The sequence below is a fragment of the Papaver somniferum genome, chromosome 2, assembly GCF_003573695.1.
Source record: "Papaver somniferum cultivar HN1 chromosome 2, ASM357369v1, whole genome shotgun sequence".
NCBI lineage: Eukaryota > Viridiplantae > Streptophyta > Magnoliopsida > Ranunculales > Papaveraceae > Papaver > Papaver somniferum.
Window position 1 is genome coordinate 70,442,642 of NC_039359.1, and position 25,103 is coordinate 70,467,744.

Below are 25,103 nucleotides of genomic sequence, written 5' to 3' on the forward strand. Positions count from 1 at the left end.
CGACGACGATGTTGGGGCACTTGGACAGGAGGAGATAAGGAAGAATTATCCAAAAATTCACGAAGTTAAGAAAGGACGCGAGAATAAGGAAGCAAAACCAAGAAAGAAAGAGATACCTAAGCGGTAGCAGAAGGAACCACATGGCGTTTGCGTTTCCTCAGATTTGTAGAAGGGCCCACCACGGCTTGAGGCCCGCCGTCCTGCAAGGTGTAAGGTTAAAAATCAACAAGATAACGATTAACAGAGAGGTTGCGAAATGCAAACCCGCACTTGATTTGACTTTCACGTGCGATCCTTCACCAAACCAGGAGGGGGAAGCGGATACTGAAACAAAACAAGGACATTAGAAAATGACGTGAATAAAAGACGAAGAAGTCAAGTTAAAATAAAAACTAACCTCGTTGGGCATCTCTGACCGACGAAGTCTGCCCGGTTCATATGCCGTGAGATGGGCATGCTCCGGAGGACCGGTCCGAGCGTTACCATTCTCATCAAAACCCCACACCAAAGGGCCCTCATATACCAAAGGAAACATCATCCAATCCTCGTCATTAGAAAAACGAAGATATCTATTTCGCTTCGTACCGGTAGGATCAACATCCAGAAGAAGGGCCTTGGACGGGTCATCCAAAGTCTTGTGAGAAATCTTGATGCCCCATTCTTGACAGTATCTCGTGGCCATAATTCGCAGAGAAATAGTCAATATTATAATCCGCAGGGTCAAAATCTTGCACTAAGAGTGGAATCTGGGAAGGACCGCCATTAGACCTTCTAACGAACTCATTGGAAAGACGAATAGCATTTCCACACAATTGATAAACACCTCGTTGAATCTTAACTGGGATCTCGTAAAAGAGGGGGTTCTTTGGATCATACAAGGGAAAAGAAAGGCCCGCTTTCAGTTTACCGACGGTAATCATCATCTTCATAGGAGTCCAAATTCCCGTCTGACTCCATCGGTAGTTCAGCTCCATGAATTTGATAGCTGTAACCGGAGGAGAAGCAGTAGAATCAATCGTTGGGGACAGATAAAAACCCATCTTCTTGAAGTCGACTTTGAATTCCTCATATGTCCTAGATGTGGTAGGGTTAGGTATTTTCTTTGGATCCATTGAAACGGAATGAAGCAAGTCCTAAATTTACAGAAGACGATAAAAGGGAGAGAAGAAGAAAGGTTAAAAAAAATCCGAAAAGGATGAGGGTATTTATAACTGGTGAAACCAGGATATCCACGATCGAATAATACGAACCGGTAATCAGCAGTTGCATGGGAAAGAGACCACGTGGAAGAGCATAAGAGGGGAGAAATGGTGGTTATACAACTTCAGACGGTTCTTATTCCACCCTCACCTCGTTCGAGCAGAATAAGAAAAGGCAAAATGTAGATACCAAAGATACGATTCGCCAAGTGGGCGTAGGAGAAGACACGAGTCATTCAAGGGAATCCTGTCGAAAGATCTTACACTATTCCCCGAAAATCCTCGTCAGTGACATGTCAAATCAAGTCAGGATCGTCATTATTGAATGATTGACGAAATGAAAAACCATGCGCGAGATATCATATTAAGGCGAGGAAACTCACTTGAAGAGTCTAAGTTGCGAAGGATCAATTGGAGTACCCGGCAAGATACCAATCACGAATTACAGGTTGGCGAAATAAGGTTACTTGACTAAAAAGATAATTGGCGTAGTCGGTAGATTATGGAGCAAGACAAGAGACAGTTGTCCCGACAAACCTCCAAAGTTGTTAGCGAAAGAAAGGGTCGATTGGTCTATTAATAGAGATCCTTCGGCAATGTCTAGGAGGGGATTCTTGGGGAGGAGAGAGCTTTGCTTAGAGTGAGAGATTAGGGTTTCCTTATACTTGAGAAGTTGTATTTTTCGCTACTTGGAGTGGTTAATCAATAAAGAATTTCTTATCCAAAATCTTTATCATGTCTTAGATCTGTTTCTTTTCTTACTTGGGTGTGCTACTGGATTTCCAGTAATTACACACTCAACTCACTGATTCACCAATGAGTTAGACTCTAATATTTTCCGGACCAAAATATCCCTTAAGTCCACTCACTAGTTACTTTTATTGACCGACTGATTCATAATGAATTATTTTGTTTAGTAACTTAGAACCATCAACAACCAAAAACACTCTGATATTAAACCCTAAAACCCAGTATCATCAATGTTTCATTTAATGTAAAGTCATCCAAATTTTATCATTTGAATCACTTAAACTATAGGATTGCTTCAAGGAGCGCGATGGGCAGTGGAGGAAGGAATGACGGATTTCACAGTGGAAGGCGACTGCAAGAACCTGTTTGATTACTTGAATGGGAAAGTTTCCCAACTGGAATGGCATAATAAAACTATTTTGGATGAAGTTAAAAGGACTTTTAATTTGTGTAAAATTTTTTTGGGGTTTTATTTTGTTCCAAGAACTGCAAACAATATGGCGGATATTCTGGCAAAGGAAGCCAAGTCTTTTAGAGATATCCTCATTTGGAGGAAAACTCCACCTTTTTGTATCAACAATGTCCTAGAAGTAGATAAATCAAATGTTGGGGTGGCAGTTAATCCCCTGACATTAGATGGATCTACTCTTTCTGATGTAAGGGTTACTAACTCCCAAATTTAGTTGGTCTGGAATGCATGTAACTTACAAACAAAAAAAAACTATATCTTCATGACTGGTGAATATAGAGATTTAAAGGTTGGAAAGACGACACTCAACTCTTAACATTCACCTATTTTCAAACCTAAGAGAATTAAACAAAACATTTTGTTAATATATTTATGTACATGAGAATCTCGGGTACACAATCTATTACTCCGACTTGTTTTTAAGTCGGAGTATAACATGTTTCCGACTTGTTTTTAAATGTGTGAAATAAGAAAAAAATAAGTTTGTAAAACCTCGGCTCGTTTGTACGGGTGGAAGGGAAATTAAGCATTCATGTTCTCAATTCAAAACGAGAAACCCAAATTTCTCCACAAGACAGAAGGCGGTGAAATGCAACACTTCACTGCTGCCAGAGAGACGGTGGAACCTAATATTTCACTGCAATTTCATTAATGGTGAATTATAATGTTGATTATCATTTTATTTTCTTCTTCTAGTTTTGAGTGTTTAGTCTTACTAATATCACCCTCAATGTTAAGGAGGAAGATTCTTTTTTTCTTTTCCCAGTTTTGAGTGTTTAGTCTTTACTAATATCACACTTAATTTCGATGTTGGAGAGGCATAAACGCCATATTTTCAGTAAGCAGTTCTTATTGATGTTGGCAGTTCACAACAATAAATCTCGGAATAAACTTTACATCATCGTAATAATATTTTGTAGTATCCAGCTATGAGGACACATATAACTCTTGGAATAAGCTCGCAAAGTCCACATACTAGCTGCAACTATATTTTCAAAGCTTTGATGTTCAAAGTTGTTAAACTTGGTTGTTTTTTGTTGATTGTTCAATTGGTCATGTTTCTTGTCTTTGATAAGGATCATTTATGATTATGTTTGTTAAATTGTACATCAGACTATAGGGAAGTCTTTGCATAGATTGCGCCCATCTACATCTTCTGCAAAAAATAGTTACACAACAGCAAGCAATGACGTATACAAGTTTTGTTTTTGTTCGTTTGATGATTTTTAAGTTAAATCTGAAGCTAGCATCGTGAGTTCATTTGATAGATACTTCTTTTTGCCTTTTTTTTTTTTTTTTTTTTTTTTTTTTTTTTTTTTTTTTTTTTTTTTTTTTTTTTTTTTGCTGAATCACATTTTCTCATTTATTGACCAACAAAAGGACTACAAAAGTTACTATAACACTCAAAAACAAACAGCAAAAAGAAAGAAGCAAAAAAGATAACTAAAAGGTTACAATAACCAAGTATCTAATTTAAAATCCTATTTTGAAAAAAGAAAGAATCTGAATTTCATGGTCATTATTCCATCTGGCACCTTTCATTCTTGACTGTCTTCATAATTTTGTTTTTGAAACTGTGTATATGGACATTACCTCCTTCAAAGAAGATTTTGTTCCTTTGAAACCAAAGATCCTTCATAGTAGAGCAAGCAGTAGTTATCCACACTTCTTAGTGATGGGACTATGATTTTTTGCTGCAGAAAAAACATCAGAAAAGGAGAAACACTTTGAAAATTTGAAGATATTACTCAATCAGTCCCAAATCTGTGCACTGAATTCAAAATTCCACAGAGTATGTTCCATACAATCATTCTCTTCTTTGCAAACACAATATCTGGATGGCATTTGATATCCTTGTTTTCTTTTTATTTCATCATCCACATAAATTCCTTATAACAGTTTCCAAATATTACTTGCAATACTTGGATGCAAAGAATATCTCCATATATGAGAAGACCAAGCTACCTTATGTTCCTTGAATCTTAATTTCTCCACTGCCATTGGAATATTAAATTTTCCACTACTATGTAAGTTCCATAATATGGAATCAGCTCCACTGTGAATATTAGGCATGTTATCAATCTGTAAGAACTTTTGCAGTTGAGGAGGGATATTCCATTCATTATTAATAATTAAATCCTGAACTTTTAACTTCATATTATTATGAACAAAATCTGCATAACCAACCTCATGGATTAAAGGAGATGAACCATACCATGTATCAATCCACACTGAGATATCAGTTCCATTGCCAACACTCCATGTAATATCTTCTTGTAATGCAGTCCAAGCCCATTGTAATCCTGCTCTTAATGATGATAACTTCGAGAACCATATACCATATTTATTTTTGAATTTAGCAGTAAAAAAGAGATCCCATTCATCTGAAGAGGAAATCAATTTCCACATCATTTTCATAAGCAAAGCTCTGTTAATAATTTCTAGCCTTCTAATTCCCAAACCCCCTTCATCATATGATACACATACTTTCTTCCAAGATAAAATTTTATACTTTCTAGCCTCACCATCCCCTGACCATAAAAAATTTCTTATTAACTTTTCACAAATTTTGATAATGGAAGATGGCCATTTGTAAACTGCCATATTGTATAGAGGATAACTGCACAAGACTGATTTGATAAGAACAAGTCTATCATGAAATGATAATAACCTTCTTTTCCAAGATGTAAGTTTGTTTTGAAGCATTACCACTATTGACCAAACCATTTCAGTAGTTACTCTGCCTGGATCTAGCATGATACCAAGATATTTATCAGGAAAACAAGAGATATCCATACCAACCATTTTGCTAATTTGTTGCTTTCTGATTGAAGTAGTACTATCTATGAAACATTTACTCTTAGCTTTGTTGATCAACTGACCAGGGCTATTTTGATAGTTTTCAAGAAACTTAAATAGACAATCCAGATTCTTCTTAGCTCCATTACAGAACAAAAACACATCATCGGCAAAAAACAAGTCTGTTGTGTAAATTCCATTTCTGACAACCATTGGAGTTATCTGCCATGTATTTACTAAACTTGTAATATTTTTACTCAACACATCTTCCATCAAAATAAACAAAATAGGGGAAAGTGGATCACTCTGTTTAAGTCCCCTATTCATTGAGAAAAAACCACATGGTCCACCATTGACCATTACTGACAGTTTTGCAGATTTAAACATGGTTAATAACCAATCATACCAAGAAACCATATTTATGCAGAACTTTAGAAAGAAATTCCCAGCTTACAGAGTCATAAGCTTGAGAGATATCTAGTTTAAAAGCCACATTACCTCCTCTTCTTTTTTTCCTCATTTCATTCACCATCTCTGAAGCTAGAAGTACTTGCTCTTGAATGCTTCTACCTTTGACATAAGTAGCCTGTTGTGGAGAGCTTAGTTTTGCCATAAGTCTATTCATTCTGACAGAAATGAGTTTTGTGAATATTTTGAACAATACATTGCTTAATCCAATTGGCCTAAATTGACTTGCTTTTTTTTTCTCCTGCACATTTAGGGATAAGAGTTAAGAAATTTGAATTAAGACCTTTAGGAATAAATCTCCTTCTCCAACAAAATTGTATTGCTTCCTTTAAGTCCATTTGAATTATTTCCCAGCAACTTTTGTAGAAGGCTCCTGAGAAACTATCTGGACCAGGTGCACTATCTGGATCCATTTCAAAAACAATTTGCTTTATTTCTTCAATAGTTGGAGTGGAATCTAACATTGCTTGATCTTCTGTTGTAATAATAGATTGAATGACATTAAGTAAATCTTCAGATATTAACTTCTTGAGCTTCAAACTTCTGTTGAAAATATTGAACTAAAGAGTCTGCAATTTGTGATTGCTCGCAAATAATATTTCCATTGCTATCTTCTAGTTCACTGATTAAATTTTTTGCTTGTCTAATCTTCATTTTAGCATGAAAGTAACCAGTATTTGTTGATCCATCTATAATACACTTTTCCCTTGATTTAAGTCTCATAAGAGTATTAGCTTGTACTTCTCTATTAGCATGTTCATTCTGAGCTTCAACCAATTTATCCATAAGACTTTCATCAAAAGGATTTTTGTCAGATAATTTCATTGCACTTTTAACTTTATCTTCAGCTTCCTTAATCTTTGTATGAACATTAGCAAAAACACTCCAATTCCATTCACTTAAGAATTTTTTTAACTTTTTAAGTTTCTGCATGAATATGAAGGCAGGATCTCCAATTATAGGCTCTGACCAAACTTTCTTCACTTTTGACAAAAAGGATGGATGATCAATCCACATTTTCTGAAATCTCCAAGGAACATTTTTTTGTTTAGGTATACCTGCACAGCCTCCCAATAATGGTGCATAATCTAATACAATTCTCAAGCCAACTTTATACCCCCAATCTCCATACTTTTGTAACCATAAGGAATTGAAAACAACTCTATCTAGAGTGCATAAGATCCTCTTTTTTCCTTTCTGACAGTTGGACCAAGAGAATTGTTGCCTGTCTTAGGTGATGGTATTAAATTACATGCATTTAGACACTGAATAAAGTCTAACATTGAATTTATGTTTGGAGTTTTACCTCCAACTTTTTCATCAGGTGAAATAATAGCATTAAAAATACCAAGCACAATCCAAGGCTTTTGAAACTCACTAATGGTCTCCATTTCTGACCATAGAAACTTTCTTTTAATTTTTTTAACATGATCATGAACACCAGATACTAATACATCATCAATGCTAACTGTTATCATTTGGCTTGATATTGAAACAACTTTAGGAATAGCTAGAGAATTATTCCAAAATAGCCATAAGTTACCTTTTGTTGATGAAATGGAATTACGAATCACCATACTTTGCATTCCATGGAGATTTAACTTACTGCAAAATGAAGCACTACATAAAATTTTTGGTTCTGCAATCCAAATAAGAGAAAGACTAAATTGATTAAACAAATATCTTAATTTATCCTGAGTCCTAGGTCTTCTCAGATCCCGAATATTCCAATATATTATCTTCATTTAGGTGGAGGAGGATTTTTGGTGCCTCCATTACCCTGATTCTTTTTTCCTTATCGTATTTGTTGTTCTTGCAAAAAAAAATCTTGGTTTTCTCTTTCTTTTGATTCATCTTTTGTTTAAGGGTTCGTTGGGAACCTTGAAATAACAGCCATTTTATATTGGCTTATTGGCCTAGATTACTAACCTTTACTGTATTGCTGAGACAATCAAACACCGGTATGTCGAAACAAAAATAACACTATACAGGTACGCAATTTGTGCATACAATTTACCTTTTGACTAATGATTGAAATCCTTGAAAGTCGTCCCTACTTCTAAGAAAGTAAGACGGCAAAACTACCACCATGCTAAACCAGTAATCCATCATCTTAACTCCAAAAAATTATCTTTCCAAATATAGCTTGCCATGGATATCCAGCAACCTAGCTTTCATACTATCCAGAGGAAAAACGAATTCCTAAGATCTAGGATGCCAGCTTAATATTCTCGTTCATTCTGGAGAGCGAGAGACCAATGTTTCAGTACGTAAGCGAGTCCAAGAAAAAATCTTGGCAGGTTACAGATTTTGGTTTATCGATTTTAGATGATATTTTGTTCTCGTTCTAATGGCAAGTTCATACAGTAGTGAATTTCTTTATTACATACTCTATGATTTAGAACGACACAGTTAGCTAGTCAGATTGTTGATAGAAGCAAGCGAAGAAATCAGAGAAACAAAATCAAAGAAAATAGATTGGGTGAAAAAACTCGCGGTAAAAACCGAGTTCAATCATACCGAGAAAACTTCGAAAAAATATACTCCCTCCGTTTTTAAATAATAGACTGGTTTTTATAAATAGATGTTTCAAAAAAATAGGCTGGTTTCCTAACTGGTAAAGTCAAATGTTACTTTAGTTTTCTGGGACCACTTTTCTCTTAACTTCTTTTGATGACAAGTATCATGTGGACCATTTCACTTTCCACTTTCAATGATTAGTTCTTTTAATTTCCTTAATTTTCTCTAAAAACAAAACCAACTTATTAATTAGGAACGGAGGGAGCATTTTATAGGGTTTGTTCTTCGAGGCTTGAGTTAGAAGGAGAATGAAGATTTTGTTTGGGTTAAGGAATTTGTGTTTGCTGGATACTTGAGGGTAAATTTACACAAAATTGGTCAATTAATCCAACAACGATAATTCCTGGGTGAAAAAGACATGTAAAATTTGATACTGTTTAAATGAACGAGAATGTAAAAACTTTCAGGATGTAAACAGTTTCATCCTACCCATTTTAAAATACTTTTTTTTATTTTTAATTCATATCAGGATGCATCCAGTTTCATCATCGCTATTTTTTAAGTTTAAGCCATAATGAATCCAGTTTCATTCTTGCAATTTTTTGGTGTCCATTTCACCCATACTAATTTTTGCTCGTCCATTAGAACCATGTTTTAAAAATATTTGGACAAATGACCCATTTTCCGCTTCAATGGTTAATTTGGACTCAGATCCATTTGACGAGTTAACTCCAATTTTCCCACTCCCTTGGTCCAAAAGCCCCTCCCCTATAACAAAGTGTTCTTTCTTGGTTCATGATAATCTTTGGATTCCAATGGGAATTTTAATTAAAGCCAATGCTACCTCCGTTCTCTGACCTTAATCTCTAAGGCGTCTCTTTCATGATTTATAAGGGTTGATACCAACATTATTAGGGACTGATACCATCTCAAAATCTTAAACGATCATGGACGTTAGATCGACCAAATGGTATCAGTCCCAGTAATCCTGGTATCAGCCCCTATAAATCACGGTCTCGTTGATTAGAAAATCTCTCCTCTTTTATTATCTACTAGCATTTCATTGGCCCCAGACGTTTCAAAAGTGATACATTTCCTTAAATTTTGTACCGTGTAATTTATCACAAAATTGGTTAAAAAGACCAAAATGGACATTTAGCTTTTGATACTATTTAAATGGACAAAAATGTAAAAATAACCAGGATGTAAACAGTTTCATCCTACCCATTTTCAAATACTTTTTTTATTTTTAATTTACATCAGGATGCATCCAGTTTCATCCTTGCTATTTTTTAAGTTTAAGGCAGGATGAATCCAATTTCATCCTTGCTATTTTTTTGGTGTCCATTTCACCCATACTAATTTTTACTCGTCCATTTGAATTATGTTTTAAAAATATTTGGACAAATGATCCATTTTCCGTTAATTTATTTGACTTAATCTGAAATTAACAAATTTTCTAGAAAATTCGAGTGCTCAAATTACTAGGCAACTCTTTGCATACGCCACTAATTGACTATGGGTAAATTAAGCTCAACTTTTCAAAGTTGAAATTATTTTGGAAAAACAGTTGGCACGATAGAAAAGATTTTGACCTGACTGAATCCAGCCGAATGAGAATAACAATTATCGAACCCGGGAACTAAAGGATTAATCAGAGCTTACGGAACAGAAAATTAATCAGGGTGTGCATTCCTTGTCTCCCAGTATTGGCATACTGAGGTTATTGAACCTAAACCATATATGACGTCGGCGTTATCAGATCCATCCACTGCTTGAGATTAACTAACCATATATGACCGACCACAAAGCACGACTTCGGCTTTATTGGATCCACCCATGCATTGCTTCTGCTTCAATCCTTTCCATGCATTGTAATCGAGACAGTGCAACACTTCTTTTGGACGATTACGATAAAGAGAATAAATATCAACAGATCAAATCAAAGTCTGAACTCTATACAAGTTTGACACAAAGTTTTACAAAATGGAAAGATGTGGTCCTTGCGCCTCAATCTTTTGCCACTCCAAAGTAATTCTTTTTCTACCAATGTAATGTAAATTTTTTTAGGAAAAAGTCACGTAAATTTTATTAACTGTCTTTTGATTTTCCAAAATAATTTCGATTTTAAAGCCAAAGTGGTCGAACGTTCTTTTTTTCTTTGAAAAGTGGTCCAACGTTCTAAATACTGCACGAACCAAAATTGTCTTTTTAACGGAGTAATCTAAGAGTTGTCTAAGAAATTGAACACTCTGTATTCTACTTAACAAATAAAGGATTTGGAGAATTTCCTGGAAAGAGTATTGTTTTAAAATTTGGAAATTTCTTTGTGGATCAGAAGATTATTGCCATTGGTGATGACTAGACGAAGAAAGAAGCTGCTCGATACACAATTGGGGTAATTCTTTTAAGGGTCCTGGTAATTTGTATACCCTACACAGGTTAAGATTTATTAAAAAAATAATTTTTTGCATTGAAAATAAGATTTGTTTGTTTTATTGTAATGAAAGCAACAATTTTTTGTTTCATTTGTTGTTTCTAATACAAGAATAACCAATTTCTAGCAGAATAAGATAAAAAATACACAATTTCCAATGAAATAAAATAATTCTTTATTAAATCTTAACATGTTTACGGGTATCCAAGTTAATAAAAACCTTCTTTAAACAACATTTCATACATACTTATTTAGATTTTCTCAGCTATTTTTTTCTAGTTTACGTGATTGATTAGTCTGCTAAATTTTAAGTAATAAATTTATCCGTTTACTTCTTAGGAAGAAGAACAAGGATATGATTAATCAATTACCAGATTCCTTAATTTAGCATATACTCTCATTTCTTCCCGCCAAGTGTGCTGTTTCGACTACTGTGCTGTCTAAAAGATGGATGAATCTCTGGATGCATGTAACAACTTTTGATTTAAGTTTTTCAAAAGGAGAAGATTCTGATAAGAAATTTTTAAATGAAGAGGAGACCAATAGGTTTATGGATTTTGTGGACAGATTATTAATTCTACGTAACAAGTTCACTATACTTAAATTTCGTCTCCTATGTGACAATAACTACTTCGATAATAACCGGGTGATGGAATGGATTGCTACTGCCGTGAAGTGTAAGGTTGAAAAGGTCATTCTTTCCATGACATTCCCAGAGCCAGAATATATGTTTCCCAGTGGCCTCTTCACTTCTGACTCGTTGATTAAGTTGGAAATTGATGTTGAAGATTCTGATATTTGCTGCATACTATATCCTCCGCAATCAATATCTTTACCAAGACTTAAGATCCTACTGTTACCCGGTTTTACTTTTCAAGATGAGATACTGGTCCAACGACTTTTTCAAACTGCCCCCTGCTTGAAGATTTATGTTTGACCGAATGTACTTGGGATGAAATAAACCTCATAAGTATTTCAGCTCCTGCACTGAAGTCGTTTACCTAATTAGTCGTGGTTGGGCAAGTCAAATACAGTTTGTCGAGCTCAAGATTGATGCACCAAACCTAATGTACATCAAATACCGCCATCATCTACTAGTGAATTTGGTTGTGGATAACTTTCCATCTCTAGTTGATGTTGATTTATACTTTACGAATCATTTTTACCATATCTCTGATTTTGATTTGTTATCTAAGTTCATAATGTTTCTAACGTACACCGCCTCCAATTTTCCACTCTAAACACTCAGAGAGGGGTATGGTTCCTTACTATCAATGTTTATTTTCTTAATAGAAGTACCTTGGTTGCTGAATAGGGTCACTAGCTTTAATGTACCTTGGTTATTCTATTGTGTGTCTTGTTTTTAGATCTCGGTTTCGTAAATGTCCTCTCTGCAAGTGTGCCTACCTTTGAATATCTGATCCATTTGGAGATGAATTATATTCGAGCTAACACTGTGTGTACATATTTCATCATCAAACACGTGTATGTAGGAAGACACGTGGAGAGCATGCGGACCAAGTCATCAAAACATGATGACACACGCCCACAGCCAAGAAGCCCATCCCATCGACGTCGGATCTTTGCCCGAACAAATCCAAGGGCAGAAGTTAAAAGATGTACCAAAAGCATGGTGTACTGCGGAGCACCAAATAACTCCCGAAGAGTTATTTTATCTCATCCCCAAAAGAATCCAAGATCAACGGTGAAGAGAAGGTTGACTGACATGGACGTGACAAGGGCAGAAGACACTTGTCTGACACGAGCATGCGTCTCAACTACCCGCATTAAACACTCTGAGCAGTGTACGTGTCGATCAACCCGTGGAACGAACGAGGATGACTCTGCGTGATCAAGCAATGAACGAAGACCTCCGCGTGATGGACACAAAGCACAAGAAGATAAGGTTCCAACGGCCCTCAGAAACGGGTCCCACACTCTAACCCTATAAATACCCCCTCTCCACCAAGAGAGAGGGGATGGGAAGAAAGAGAAAGAGGTAGAGAGAGAGAAGTCGAGAGAGAAGAATTGTGAGTGTAAGTTTACCTTTTACAATTCGCAGACCTATGTAAACTCCAAAGTCATTCGACTACCTCTGTAATCATAAAATGTATAGTGAAAACGACAACCCCGTGGATGTAGGCCTTAGTGCTGAACCACGTAAATCCCAGTCTTATTTACATTTCAGCACTTTACATTCATTTCATACTCCACGAGTTTTACTTTTATACTTCGTTTTCTTTATCTTCCTCTATGTGAACGCCTCTGGTGATGATATTAGATGAGGTTATGATAAGCCCGAAGGTTTTGAGCCAAGGAATCAATGCAATTGTTTCATCAGTGCGAGCATGTGTATAGAATGCGAACATTGTTTGTGAACATATAGATGCCTTCGTGATTTACGTGTTCACAAACACAATGCTCAACTTTTTGCAATTCACTCCAAATTTGGAATCCCTCGTCATCGTCCAGGTATCTTATGAAAGCACATTAAACTGTATTTATTTTGCAATGGTGTCAACTCTTCATTTTAGACTTTGGATCACTTCATATTTCATTCTCTTATTGCTAATTTTTCTTTTTTTTTCATCTTCGGTTCAACTTACATCACGCGCTTTTAGGCAACAGGTTACGAGGATGCTTTCGCATCAAATTTAGTACCTCATTGTTTGCTGCTACATCTGAAGACGATCAAAGTTCAAAAGTTTGAAGGGCTACCAGAGGATCTGCAATTGGTTAAGTATTTTTTTGAGGAACGCCATAATCCTTCAAGTATTATTATTGAAAGTGGGATTACTTCAAAATCTGTTGCAGAATTGAAAAAGCAAACTCAAATCATGCAGCGGTTGCTAATGTGTCCCAGGGCTTCAAAAAGTTGTAAGGTGAAGTTTCAGTTTCCTAAGTAGTTTCCTCAGAGTTTTTTAAGGTGACTCTCAACAATGTTTTGAGGTTAGACTAGTGTAATTCATGGATCTATGATCTCAGTACAAAAGGAACTAGTACCTGCTCTTTTAGTTTTTGTTTAATGCGATTGAGATGCTTATTTTGTTAATCGTAATATAGGATGGGGGATTAATAGTCTTGAAACGATTTGGAAGTAGAATTTCCAGATAAGATTATTTTGTTTAATATGGATTGTAGATTCCCCATATAAAATCGTGCTACTTATATATATAATAAGAAAACGATAAGTTTTTTTTTTTGCCACACTAGCTCAACTCAAGAGAAAGCATATACAAAAAAAATATATGCTATCGTTTAATCTCTTTTTCCTTTTCTTCCCATTGTTGATGTTTTCATCCCCTTCAATATCTTTTTTTTTTCCCGTTGTTGATGTTTTCATCCCCTTCTTAAATTTAATCAACCATAGAGCGAAACCAAACCAAAATACTTCCAAAATCCTGAAATGTCAGACAATCTTTTTAGTATGGTTATATGGCAGTGATGGCTAACTTAAGACATTACAAGCATTTGTCTTTGACTATGGTCAACGGCTCAACACAGGAGGAGATTCCACTTCTTGTATTTGTTAGCTTTCAAACAAATATTTAAAAGATGTTCTAATTTGCGCAAATGTATTCCCATTTATTTATTTATTTATTTTTGACAAAAAAGAGAACTGAATATTATTAAAACAAAGGTCTATGATAGTAGTTACATGTTCAGATTGGCTATTATCTTGAGAGTCATACCAAATTATAACATTGTTGTTACTTATGCTATTCGACTTTTTCAGAACTAGGATCGTATTCTGAAAAACCTTCTCTTCGCGCCATCTTCTATGATATTTCTGGCTCTTCTTTCATTTCCATCCAACCCCACCAAATCCTGGTCATTTTTTCCGTCTTCATTGTCGGTGTTGACATTATTGAAACGAACCTGATTTGAATCTCCCAATCTAACCACATTTCTGCCATTATCCCCAATATCAATAGCTTTGTTAGCTATTTCAGGTCGGTCTTCTTCCAGCCGTAAGAAACAATAAGCAAAAATTGTATTTGTTTTCGATCTCTGATACAATCTAACCAAGACTTCAAATCAGTTCTTCATTTTTCGAACATCCTTATCAGACCATGACCAATCTCTCTCACAAAGGACTCTTAATCTATACATATTTGTAAGCACATAGTTAACATCTCTTGTATTATAGACTTTTACTAAAAAAGACAAAAACTACATATTGTGATTCTCAAAGTCATCATCCAACAAAAGATTATTCAATCCATTGTTTCTTCCCCATTTATAGAGTCTACAGAGGACCCCCAATTCTGCCAAATAACTGTGACATTTAGACATTTCAGCTCCACCAACCAATCCATCACAGTCATAATGGTCTTCTTGTAATCATCTTTACCTACTCCTTGTGGTGCACTGAAGCACCTCGCTCCTCTGAAACTCCCTGTCAAGTCATCATTAACACAAACAATAATATAAGATTCAGAATTAACTTTGCTATAAAAAACTAATGGTCTTCTTATAACAAATTCTCTCTTCATCCACATCCATTCAGATTTCCTATCTCTCATTTGTCTTTGTTTCCGTTATAACATGACTAATAATCTGATTTGTTGTAGACCTATAACACTGACTCGTATTCTTAAAAGCTTTCTCACACCTAGCTTTCCAAACAACCAAATGCTAATAGCACAAATGTTCACCGAGTTGACATTGTCATGATGGAAATTATTTTTGTTTTGAAACCAATTTTTTATCCAATTCTGAAAAGTATTTCTCTTGGTTTTAACCTTATTAGTGTTGTAAAGATGATCTAAGTTTTCAATATCAGAATTATCCAAATGAAAAATGTTATTTATTTTAGGTAAGATTTTGCATATTCTATCCCCCATGGATGTTGTGAAGGCATTTTCAAAGAAAAACCTTAATTCTAGGCAAAACATTCAATTTCCACATGTTATTATGGAAACTATTATTCGCCAAAACTTTATACATGGACTTAACCGAGAAGTCTGAGTTACCGGAGTAACTCCATCTCAATCTATCCTTGGAGGAAATATCAATCTTGATATTCAATTTTTTTTGGATTGTATCATTATTGAAACACAGTTTAAGCTTATTTAAGTGCCAATTCAGATTTTGGGCACTGAACAAGTCTCTAACCTTTAGAAAATTTGTAATAAAGGACAAGAACCATTGACACATCTTTTTCTTCAATGCAATTATGCTACTCAAGTTTGGATGCACTTTAACTTTACTATGCAGTTTATTCTTAATGGAATAACTACTTTTCATGATTGTCTAAGTGATTGCTTTCAAAACCCAGATAGAGGAAATTATGGAATAGACTGGAATGTGTTTTATAGCATAATTATATGGTATATTTGGAAATCAAGGTGTAACGTAGTGTTTAAAAATAGTGCAGTCACATCAAATAACATTTTAAAGTTTATCAATAGATATAGCAATGTTAACATAGCAGGATATAACATTATGCAACAACTGTATTATAATCCACACATTGATGAGACTCTTCAGATTACTTCTCAATCAATGGAAGACTATTCAGATTACTTCTATGAAACTAAATATTGCTTTTATATTAATGAATTCTACAGCAAACACTGGAATTGGTTTAACTTTGTGTCACTTTACAGGAAGAATCAAAGAAGCTATAGGTTTGCATGTAGATTGTACCACCATAGAAGAATTAGAGAAAGATGGAGCGGATGCAGCTTTCCAATGGGCGACAGAATTGAGTGGCCACGTTATCTCTTTCAGGAACAACTCTGAACCACTCTGCTGCTGCTGCTAGTAGGAATGTATGCTGAGACTAGAAAACAAAAATACTGGATTAGTGAAGATTTTGGAAACAACAAAAAGTTCCATATAAACTTTCCCGCTCATGAATTTAAATTAATCAGGAGATCCCAAATGATTTGGGCAGCTAAATTTTCTGTTTTTTGTAACAAATATGGTATCACCCATAATTGGTTAAACAACAGTTTAAGAGCTATGCTAATTTACTTAAACATTCAAACTTGGAATGAAGATGTAACACTGTACCGAAATCCCTTTATGGAACTAATGTGTAAAGACCCTCAAGCTCGTCAACGCTATTAGACTAGTCAAGAGACGTTTTAGCCGATAAATAACTCGATTAGTTTAACACGAACATTAATTAATAGAAATTAGTCTAACAATGATCTAGATATGAAATTAGTATCATTAGATAGTTCTCGAAAAGTTATACGGATTGGACTTCTCGAACGTGTTAATCGGATATCAGATGAAGAAGATATCATCAGATTGGTTTAAAGGAGCAGAGTAGTATTTGCTTTAAACCGCCTGGCTGCCCTTATCGTTTGGATAGTAGTTTTGATCGGCCTTATCCTCTACCCATATCGAAGAAAAAAACCATTCTTTTCTATTCTTCTTCACTCTTCTTTCTTCTTCTCTTTCATTCTCAACCTGTTCTTTTTCTTCTGCGAGTTTTAGAGAATCAAATGGAAGTTCTGTGATCAGCAGAAGGGGGAGAAGATCATGCAGTAGTCGGCGATGATGGTGATGGTGTCTGTGGTGGATTCAGACTCGAAGGAGGAAGATATTTAGAAGCGAGGGTTTCTACGAAAAGCTCAGAGAAGAATTAAGAGGTGGAATTAGTGTTCTAAGAGGAGAATTAAAGGATGGGTTTGCATTAATTGAAGACTTGGATTGAGATATTGATCTCAGGTGAAGTAGAAGCTCATGCAACCGTAATTAGAGTTAGGGTTTTCTTTGGGAATATCTGATGAACCTCTAATGGTGGAATTGGAATAACAGATGAGGAGATGTTGTTGTTGATGAACAAGAGATGAGTTTTGTGAAGAGATGTTGTTTTAAAGAACCAAAGAAGGTAATTTAAGAAATAAAGATTAGAGTTATCTTAACTAATTTATGTATTATGTGTTTTCTTAAGATTTGATAAGTTAAGGATGGGTTTGGGTGGATCTGTATCTTCGGTTTGAGATTTCTTGTGAATTTGAGTTACAGGAAGAAGTTATAGTTTAGGTTTGAGATGTAATAGATGTTGTTGGATTGAAAGGAGTTGAGACAGCTCATACATGGTTATGAACTGGGTCTGATACAAAAAATGATTGTGGATTGAATTGAAGTTTGTGTTTGTGTCAGTATTGGGGTTGTTATGGTTTGAATGGATCTTGCTGTTGTGTTGAGGTGCAGGGAATGATTGAAGTTCCAGAGGGTGGCTGGTCTAAATGTTGATATGGTTGTTGTCCAGATTACAGCTACAATTGAAAGGGGAACTGATGGTAAGTGGATTGAGATTCAGTTGTTGAGTTTGAAGGTTGTTCTGTTTCACAAGGAGTTGTGTTAAATTAGATGGGATGGGTATTGAAAGTATAATTGAGATGCAGTTGTTGGGATTTGATTATGTATGTGAAATGAAAATGGGTGTTTGGATTTGGATGTTGTGAAGTTATTTGACAGTGCAGTTGAGAATGAAATGTGTTTAGAATTGGAGATGAATTGTTGTTGCAGATGAAGTCTGGTAGTGCTGTGTTGAGTTGCATTTTATATTTTTGGTTGAATTAGTGATCACAGTACGTGGAGGAAGCCTGAGATGTATTTGAATAGGTGAAGTGGTAACTAGTGGTGTTTGGGAGATAGATGGTGGAATTGCATTTAAGGTTTAGATGAATGGAGTGAACTGAATTTGAAAAGTTGTTGATGTTGTTTAGAGCTGGTAATGCTTAGATTAGGTTATATGAGTTGAATTGGTGGTTTAGATGACTTGTCCTGATGAAGCTGAGGTTGATGTTAGTCTATTAGTGATTATGGAATTGTAGATTATATTCTTGTGAATCTTGGGAGCTTGAAGTTACTGCAAATTTGCAGGTAAACTTAGTTTACATTTGTAATTGAAATTCAAAGTTGTTTAAGAATGAATTTATAATTTGAAGTTTGATAGAAGTTCAAATGTTAATGAAATAGAGTTGGGACGAAGCCTTGGCAGGGAGGAATAGTTGCTTAGCTTGAGCTTAGCTTAGTGTGTTGATTCTTGTGTTACACCATTATGGTGCAGTTCAGGTTTTGACCTGTGCAGTGGCTCAGGTTTAAACCTTTGGCCTGTCTGTCTGAAGTTATTCAGTCTGACTCAGTTCTGACTGAGTTGAATCGTGTTGACTCACCGAGTTCCCTGTCTTGACCTGAGTTGACTCAGTTGACCGATTTAGACTTTAGGCTTTGACTGTTTGACCATGGACTTTGACCCGGCCTTGGACATTGCCTGTCAATTGACCATTGACCGCTAGTTCAGACCTTTAGTTACTGTTAGTTGACTTTAGTGGACTTAGGCTTAGGGAAGTTTCCTTAATTAAATGTTTTGGACCTCTTGTGGTCCGAATTAGACCTTGGTTTCTTCTACAAAGTTGTAGATATTCATAAGACTTAGCTAATGGACTATAGAACTAACCTAATTGGATTAGTAAATCCTTAGATGAGTTAAAGTAGAAAATAAATGGTGTAGAACCAGAAATGGGCTTAAAACCATTAGTTAGATTTGTATGATTCTTGTGTGAGCCTTTTGGCTAAACTCTTAGAGTGCTTGTATGATTAACAGTTAGTCTATTAACAACGATCGATTTAAAGGATGAACCAGTGGATCGTGGATATCGAGGTGGGTCTGGCTTATCATCAAAAGAGGTGGGAATATATTTGACTCTTTTGTAACTATTGTTGTTTCTTTTACAAAGTCTTTGCTTAACAAACTCATGCACTGTCTGATTGTACATTCCATGCTTTAATTAGTTTGCATTTCGATTGTTCTGTTGATTCTTGAATCTTTACACGATTTGGAAAGGACTTGTAATGTTTTTGTATGTCATTATGAATTGTTATGGAAAATGAGAATTTCCACTTGTGGTATATTGGATACACTCCTTCACATTTATATCTACATGAATTCAGCTTTTATGCTTACCATGGGTTAACAGGGGTGATACCAATAGCTATTAGGTGGGTAGCTGGTTGACACCGTATTATACATTGTTTGAAGAAGGAGTTCTTCCATATACATGTTTGTTTATTTCAGTGACTTGGTCACTATTTAATGTTTCGGAGAACATGTATTGTTTTCCAAATCTTGCTTATGATTACTTGAAAGTTAAATGTTATTTTCATTGGGCACTCCTTTTAGGGATTATGTGCTCACCCATTCCCACTTTCAGTTTCAGAGACAGATCAGAGTTGCGCAGCGAAAGCTTCGAGGAGTTGAGTCTGTTTGTTATATTATTTCGGCTATGTTTATTATGTTGCATATTATATTTGAAAACCAAATGACTATTGTATATGTATTATTTGAAAGGAGCTCCTGTATATATATTTCTGAGCAGGGCTAGTTTTGGGTTAAGTTTTGTAGCAGATTTTTTAATTCAATGCTTAAGTAAATGATTTAGATACTTAGTGCTTCTTTATTTTAGTTAATCTCTTGGATTAGTTAGCTGCTAGTTTTGGGGTGCTACATAATGGCACTTTTCTATCAATGGTACGAGGGATCCCTTTTTTTCTAAAAAAAAAGGAAAAACCTTTAGAAAATTTAGAGACACAGAGTTATTCAAAGGAACCGCAAGATCATCTTCACCTGGAATCCACCTGTGATTCCAGATGTTCATATCCTCCCCATTATTTACCTCCCAATAACAATCCTTTCTAAGATTCTGAAAGCTTTTGGAAATGCTTTTCCAAAACCAAGAGTCAGTAAGATTCCACTCGGAATTGTTATCTAATATATCACTATATATGAAGCATTTTAATTTTATAATAGTGGCCCATAAGGAGTTAGGATAAGAGATCAACCTATCCTAGTTATCGTAGATTCATTTATGAGTTTAATGTTTCTGAATCCTAACCCTCCTGATTTTTTATGTTTACAGACAGCAGGCTAGGCTTTAAGAAAAATCCCTTTGGAATTTCCTTATTTTGCCCACAAAAAAAAATTGTTGAAGAGAAAAGATTTTGTTCAGAATCTGTTGGGGAATTCTAAAACAATTTATTTGGTAAATAGGAATAGTTTCGACAATATTTTTGTACTAGAGATAAGTTAATGTTTTTTCCAAACTTTCAGTCTACTAACAATTTTATCAAGAATTGGTTCAAAGCAGGCAGTTTTTAAAGTATTGGTAAACAGCGGAGCACCCAAATACTTATCATCTAACTTGATTACCTGAACTTTTAGAATTTTAATTATTATTAATTCGTTGGAACTTATTATGCACTTTACAACTTTACCCTATCAAAATCTTTTGGAACTTATTGGTGCGATTTAATTTTTCAATATATATCTTCATCCTCAATTTTTTTTTTTACTATATGGAAACCCATGCAAAGAATTCAAACCATTTAAGGGAATCAGACAAGGGGATCCTCTTTCTCCATACATGTTTATTCTTTGTATGGAGGTTTTTTCTAGGTTTCTTAATTTGTCATCTAGAAACAGAGAAAAAGGTTTCAGGAATTAAATTAACTCATAAATCAACCGTTATTTCTCATCTCTTCTTTGCTGACGACCTTTTGTTATTTATAAAAGCTGACTTAGGAAGTTGTAAGAACTTGATGGATGCAATAAACTGCAACACCGCTACCACAGTGGGGAAGGCCGGCCAAAGAAAAAAGGAAACACTGCTGCAATTGGACTGTAAAAGAAAATTTGTGCCTAAAGTGAAAGTATCACTTTTCCTAAAACAGAGAGAGTACATCGTTTTATTAGTTGCAATGGGAAATTAGTCGATGCATAAATCAAAATATGGCTACGTAATGTATTATGCATCCTCTGTGGTAATGGCTATGAAATCAATTTTTGAAAATTGTGCCTGATATGATAAACACCTCCGAATTTTTCGTAAAAACTTTGAACTTGATATCGTTGTTTGTGTAGATCTCTTTAAAATCTTTCTAATGAAATATAATTTGTAAAATTCCAAGGCACAGATGTTTAGATATGTTATATTCTAGTTTGCTTGCCAATTATACCCCTGAAAAAATATGATACATAAGGAATTATGATACAATTTGACTGATACATGAGTTTTCAGCAATACAAGGAACCCTACCACAGCCCAATCAGTAGGAGTGGTCGCTGCGCTCATGATAGCAAGGAAAAGGCATCGGAAGGAGCTCCATATCACGGTTGAAGACAACAAAATTAGAAGCCACCTCATCAGACAACTGAAGAAGAAAGATCAAGACTCTGGAAATCCCATTTTCAATTCTATCAAAAACTTAATATGTATTTTAATTTAACTTTATGTAATCGTGCTGATAGGCCACTTAGGCGAGCTATATCTATCAGTGCTCAAAAATTCCTAAACTCTCATGAATTGGGAGAAAATTGGAATTCATTGATGCCTGAAAACTCTCTTTTGTTAAACTGTAATGCTAGGTGGGAGGATCTTCCCCGCACTTAGCTTGTTTTCTTAATCTAGTTGGGTTTTCAAAAAAAAAAAAAATAATACAATTTGACTCTTATACCTATTTACCCTTTTTTTTGGTTTATTTACGAAAGTGTCTAATACATATTTTCCCTTTCTCTTCGGTTTATTTATGAAAATGTCTAAAGGAAAAAAAGAAAATTTTAATTCAGAGGGCATTTTTGGTTATTCGGCCCAGACCATTTCCAATCTTTTTGTGTCAATTGATCACTTACATTTTACAAAAAAAATGACCATATAGAAGGTCCTCTCTCCCTCGCTTCGCTCAGTCGGTCGGCCCAACAAGTTTAGCACCTCTTCAGGATAGGTTATAGATTTCAGTAGATCAAGTCTATTTTTTAGCACGAAGGTACACAACAAACCTCAAGGTATAATTATAAAACTTTTGAATATTAAGAAAATAAATATTAAAGACACCCATCTAGGTGTTCCTCTTTTTTTCAAAACTTTTGATAACATCATAGAAAAGATGGAACAGAGAGTTAAAAATTGGCTAGCTAAAATTTCATCTCAATCTAGCAAAATTGTTTTAAACAAATTTGTTCTTTCAAGCATGCCAATCTTTAACATGGGATGTTTTGTGTTGCCTAAAAAAGTTACTGAAAGAATAAATGACATACAAAGAAATTTTGGTGGGGAAAACACACTAATCAAAAGGAATTTGCATAAAATATTTTGACTTCTTATGTAAACCCATTGATCAAGGATGTTTAGGTTTAAGAAGCTAATAAATTCAACCATGGAATGATTATCAGAATAGCTTGGAGGTTGGTGAGCAGTCCAGATAACCTTTGGGCTCAAATACTAAAGAGAAAAACGAGTGCTTTTCATTCCAAGAAGAAATCAAAAGCTTCCTGGATCTGGAAATGTATCCTGCAGGGTATTGAACACATTAAAAAATGCAGCATTTGGAAATTAGGTGATGGTTCTTCCATTAATATCTGGGAAGATAAATGGTTACCAAATAGGGAACATAATCTGGCAATGTCTACCCCTAGAAACACTAATTTAACACTTGTGTCTAATCTAATTGATCAAGACACTAAGAAGTGGAATCAATCCTTGTTATATTCCGTTTTTGACGGCTCTCTAGTCAATGAAATATTAAAATATTATATTATACACATCAAAGGATGGAAACCTGAAAAGGGATAAATTAATATGGTTACTCAGTAGAAATGGGATATTTTCTGTAAAATCTCTATATGCAAGGGTACAAAATCCTACACGCTTAGTCCTTCCTAAGACTAAACTCCTTTGGAAGAGGTTATGGAGTATGGATACTTCACAGAGAATTAAGCTTTTCATTTGGAAGTGCGTCCAAGAAACATTACCAACAAGACAAAAGCTGGGTTCTGTTTTAGATGTGGAAACACAATGTTTTTCTGTCAAAATACTGTGGAATCTACATATCATCTATTCTTTGATTGTGATTATACTAAAGTTGTGTGGAGTCTTCCTCCAATGGCTTCACAAGGAGCTAGTGTTTTGTAACTCACATTCTGTCCATATCCTCTTCTTAGATATTTACAATGAATTGATGAAAGGGGATTTAAACTCAATCTCTATGGCTCTGGCAGCAACAAGGCGCTGATTTATTTGGAAAGAAAGGTGTCTAAGAATCTTCGGAAAAAAAATAGAACGCCTAAACAGTTAGCCATAGATATTTCAAGACACTACTCTTATTGACATCCAAATTTTTTTTGCAGATTGAAACAACAAACTAACACACAATTGATGTCTAACATATAATGTACTTACCAATCATAAACACATTCAAATTAACTGTGATGCTTCTTGGTTATCTGCAGACAATAATGCAGGTTTCGGTTTAATTTTCGCAATTGGACAAAAACTTTCAAAGGAACAAAAATGGGAAGCTTTTGGATTTCCACAGCTGAGGAAGCAGTAGCTCTAACTCTGCCACATGCAACTAAATGGGCCACTGTGAATGACTTACAACATCTGGTCATAGAAGGAGATTATCATGCAACAATTAGGTATCTCCAAAGAAAATAATCAACTATCCAATGGAAAAGTTTAGCAATTCTTGAAGAAGTAAAGAAGTTAGCAAAACAACTATAATCTTTTTTGGGTTTACATTATGCAGATAGAAAAGAAAATAGAGTGTCAGATCTGTTGGCAAAGAAAGGAAGGAAGAGCAACACTGCAGATTCTCGAATGAACCAAGCTCCCCTGTTTTTAGTTCCTACAATTGCTTTTGACGAATTGTGTAATCTAGATAAGGGATTCAGTCATCGGAAGAACTACTCATTCAGAGTTTATTCCCAATGATACTGAATCTAATGATTAGCAATCTCTGTTTTCAATAATCTATCATTATTTTCAAAAAATAAAATTTACTCTCATTATTTAACGCTCTTGCGAAAGGGATTTGATTTTCTCCCTGAACTTCCACCTCACCCGTCACAATTACGAAATACAAAGTTTTATTAAAACATTTTATAATTGAGAAATTGGGTCAATTTCCCAAATATTTTTGAAACATGGTTCTAATGGACGAGAAAAAATTAGTATGGGTGAAATGGACACCAAGAAAATAGCAAGAATGAATCTGGATTCATCCTGCCTTAAACTTAAAAAATAGCGAGGGTGAAACTGGATGCATCCTGATGTAAATTAAAAATAAGAAAATGTATTTGAAAATGGGTAGGATGAAACTGTTTGCATCCTGACAATTTTTACGTTCTCGTACATTTAAACAGTATCAAATTTTACATGTTTTTTTCACCCAGAAATTGTCGTTATTGGATTAATTGACCAATTTTATGTTTACAATTTACGTGCTACGTAGACACTTTTTTTAGTAAAAAAAATTCTAAAATTCGAGGCGGTTGCTAGGTTAACTTTATGTATTTTTCGCCCAATCGGAAAATCTTGCCTTTGTCACTGGTCACCTGCTGAACCCAAATACTGAACCCAACTCGACCCCTCGGTGCCTCTAGGACTCATACTGTCATACGTGTAAGTTATATGTGCACCCCATCCCATCCAACTCG

At 35.0% G+C, this 25,103-nt stretch overlaps 1 protein-coding gene across 1 annotated transcript; it reads right to left on the reverse strand.

The window, feature by feature from the left end:
• Nucleotides 1-6,198: 6,198 nt before the first annotated feature.
• Nucleotides 6,199-7,262, reverse strand: LOC113351345. Its single transcript, XM_026595347.1, has 2 exons — nucleotides 6,992-7,262; nucleotides 6,199-6,743 (listed from the first exon to the last, which is right to left on the reverse strand). The coding sequence occupies exons 1-2, from the start codon at nucleotides 7,260-7,262 to the stop codon at nucleotides 6,199-6,201; spliced, it is 816 nt and encodes a 271-aa protein (XP_026451132.1).
• Between the last annotated feature and the right edge of the window lie 17,841 nt (nucleotides 7,263-25,103).

Excerpts from the sequence above, each read along its gene's own strand:
- LOC113351345 (XM_026595347.1), bottom strand. The coding sequence starts at position 7,262 with ATGGTGATTCGTAATTCCATTTCATCAACAAAAGGTAACTTATGGCTA. Across the intron at positions 6,744-6,991 it reads ACCTGATGAAAAAGTTGGAG|GTATACCTAAACAAAAAAAT; the intron begins GTAAAACTCCAA and ends GAGGCTGTGCAG.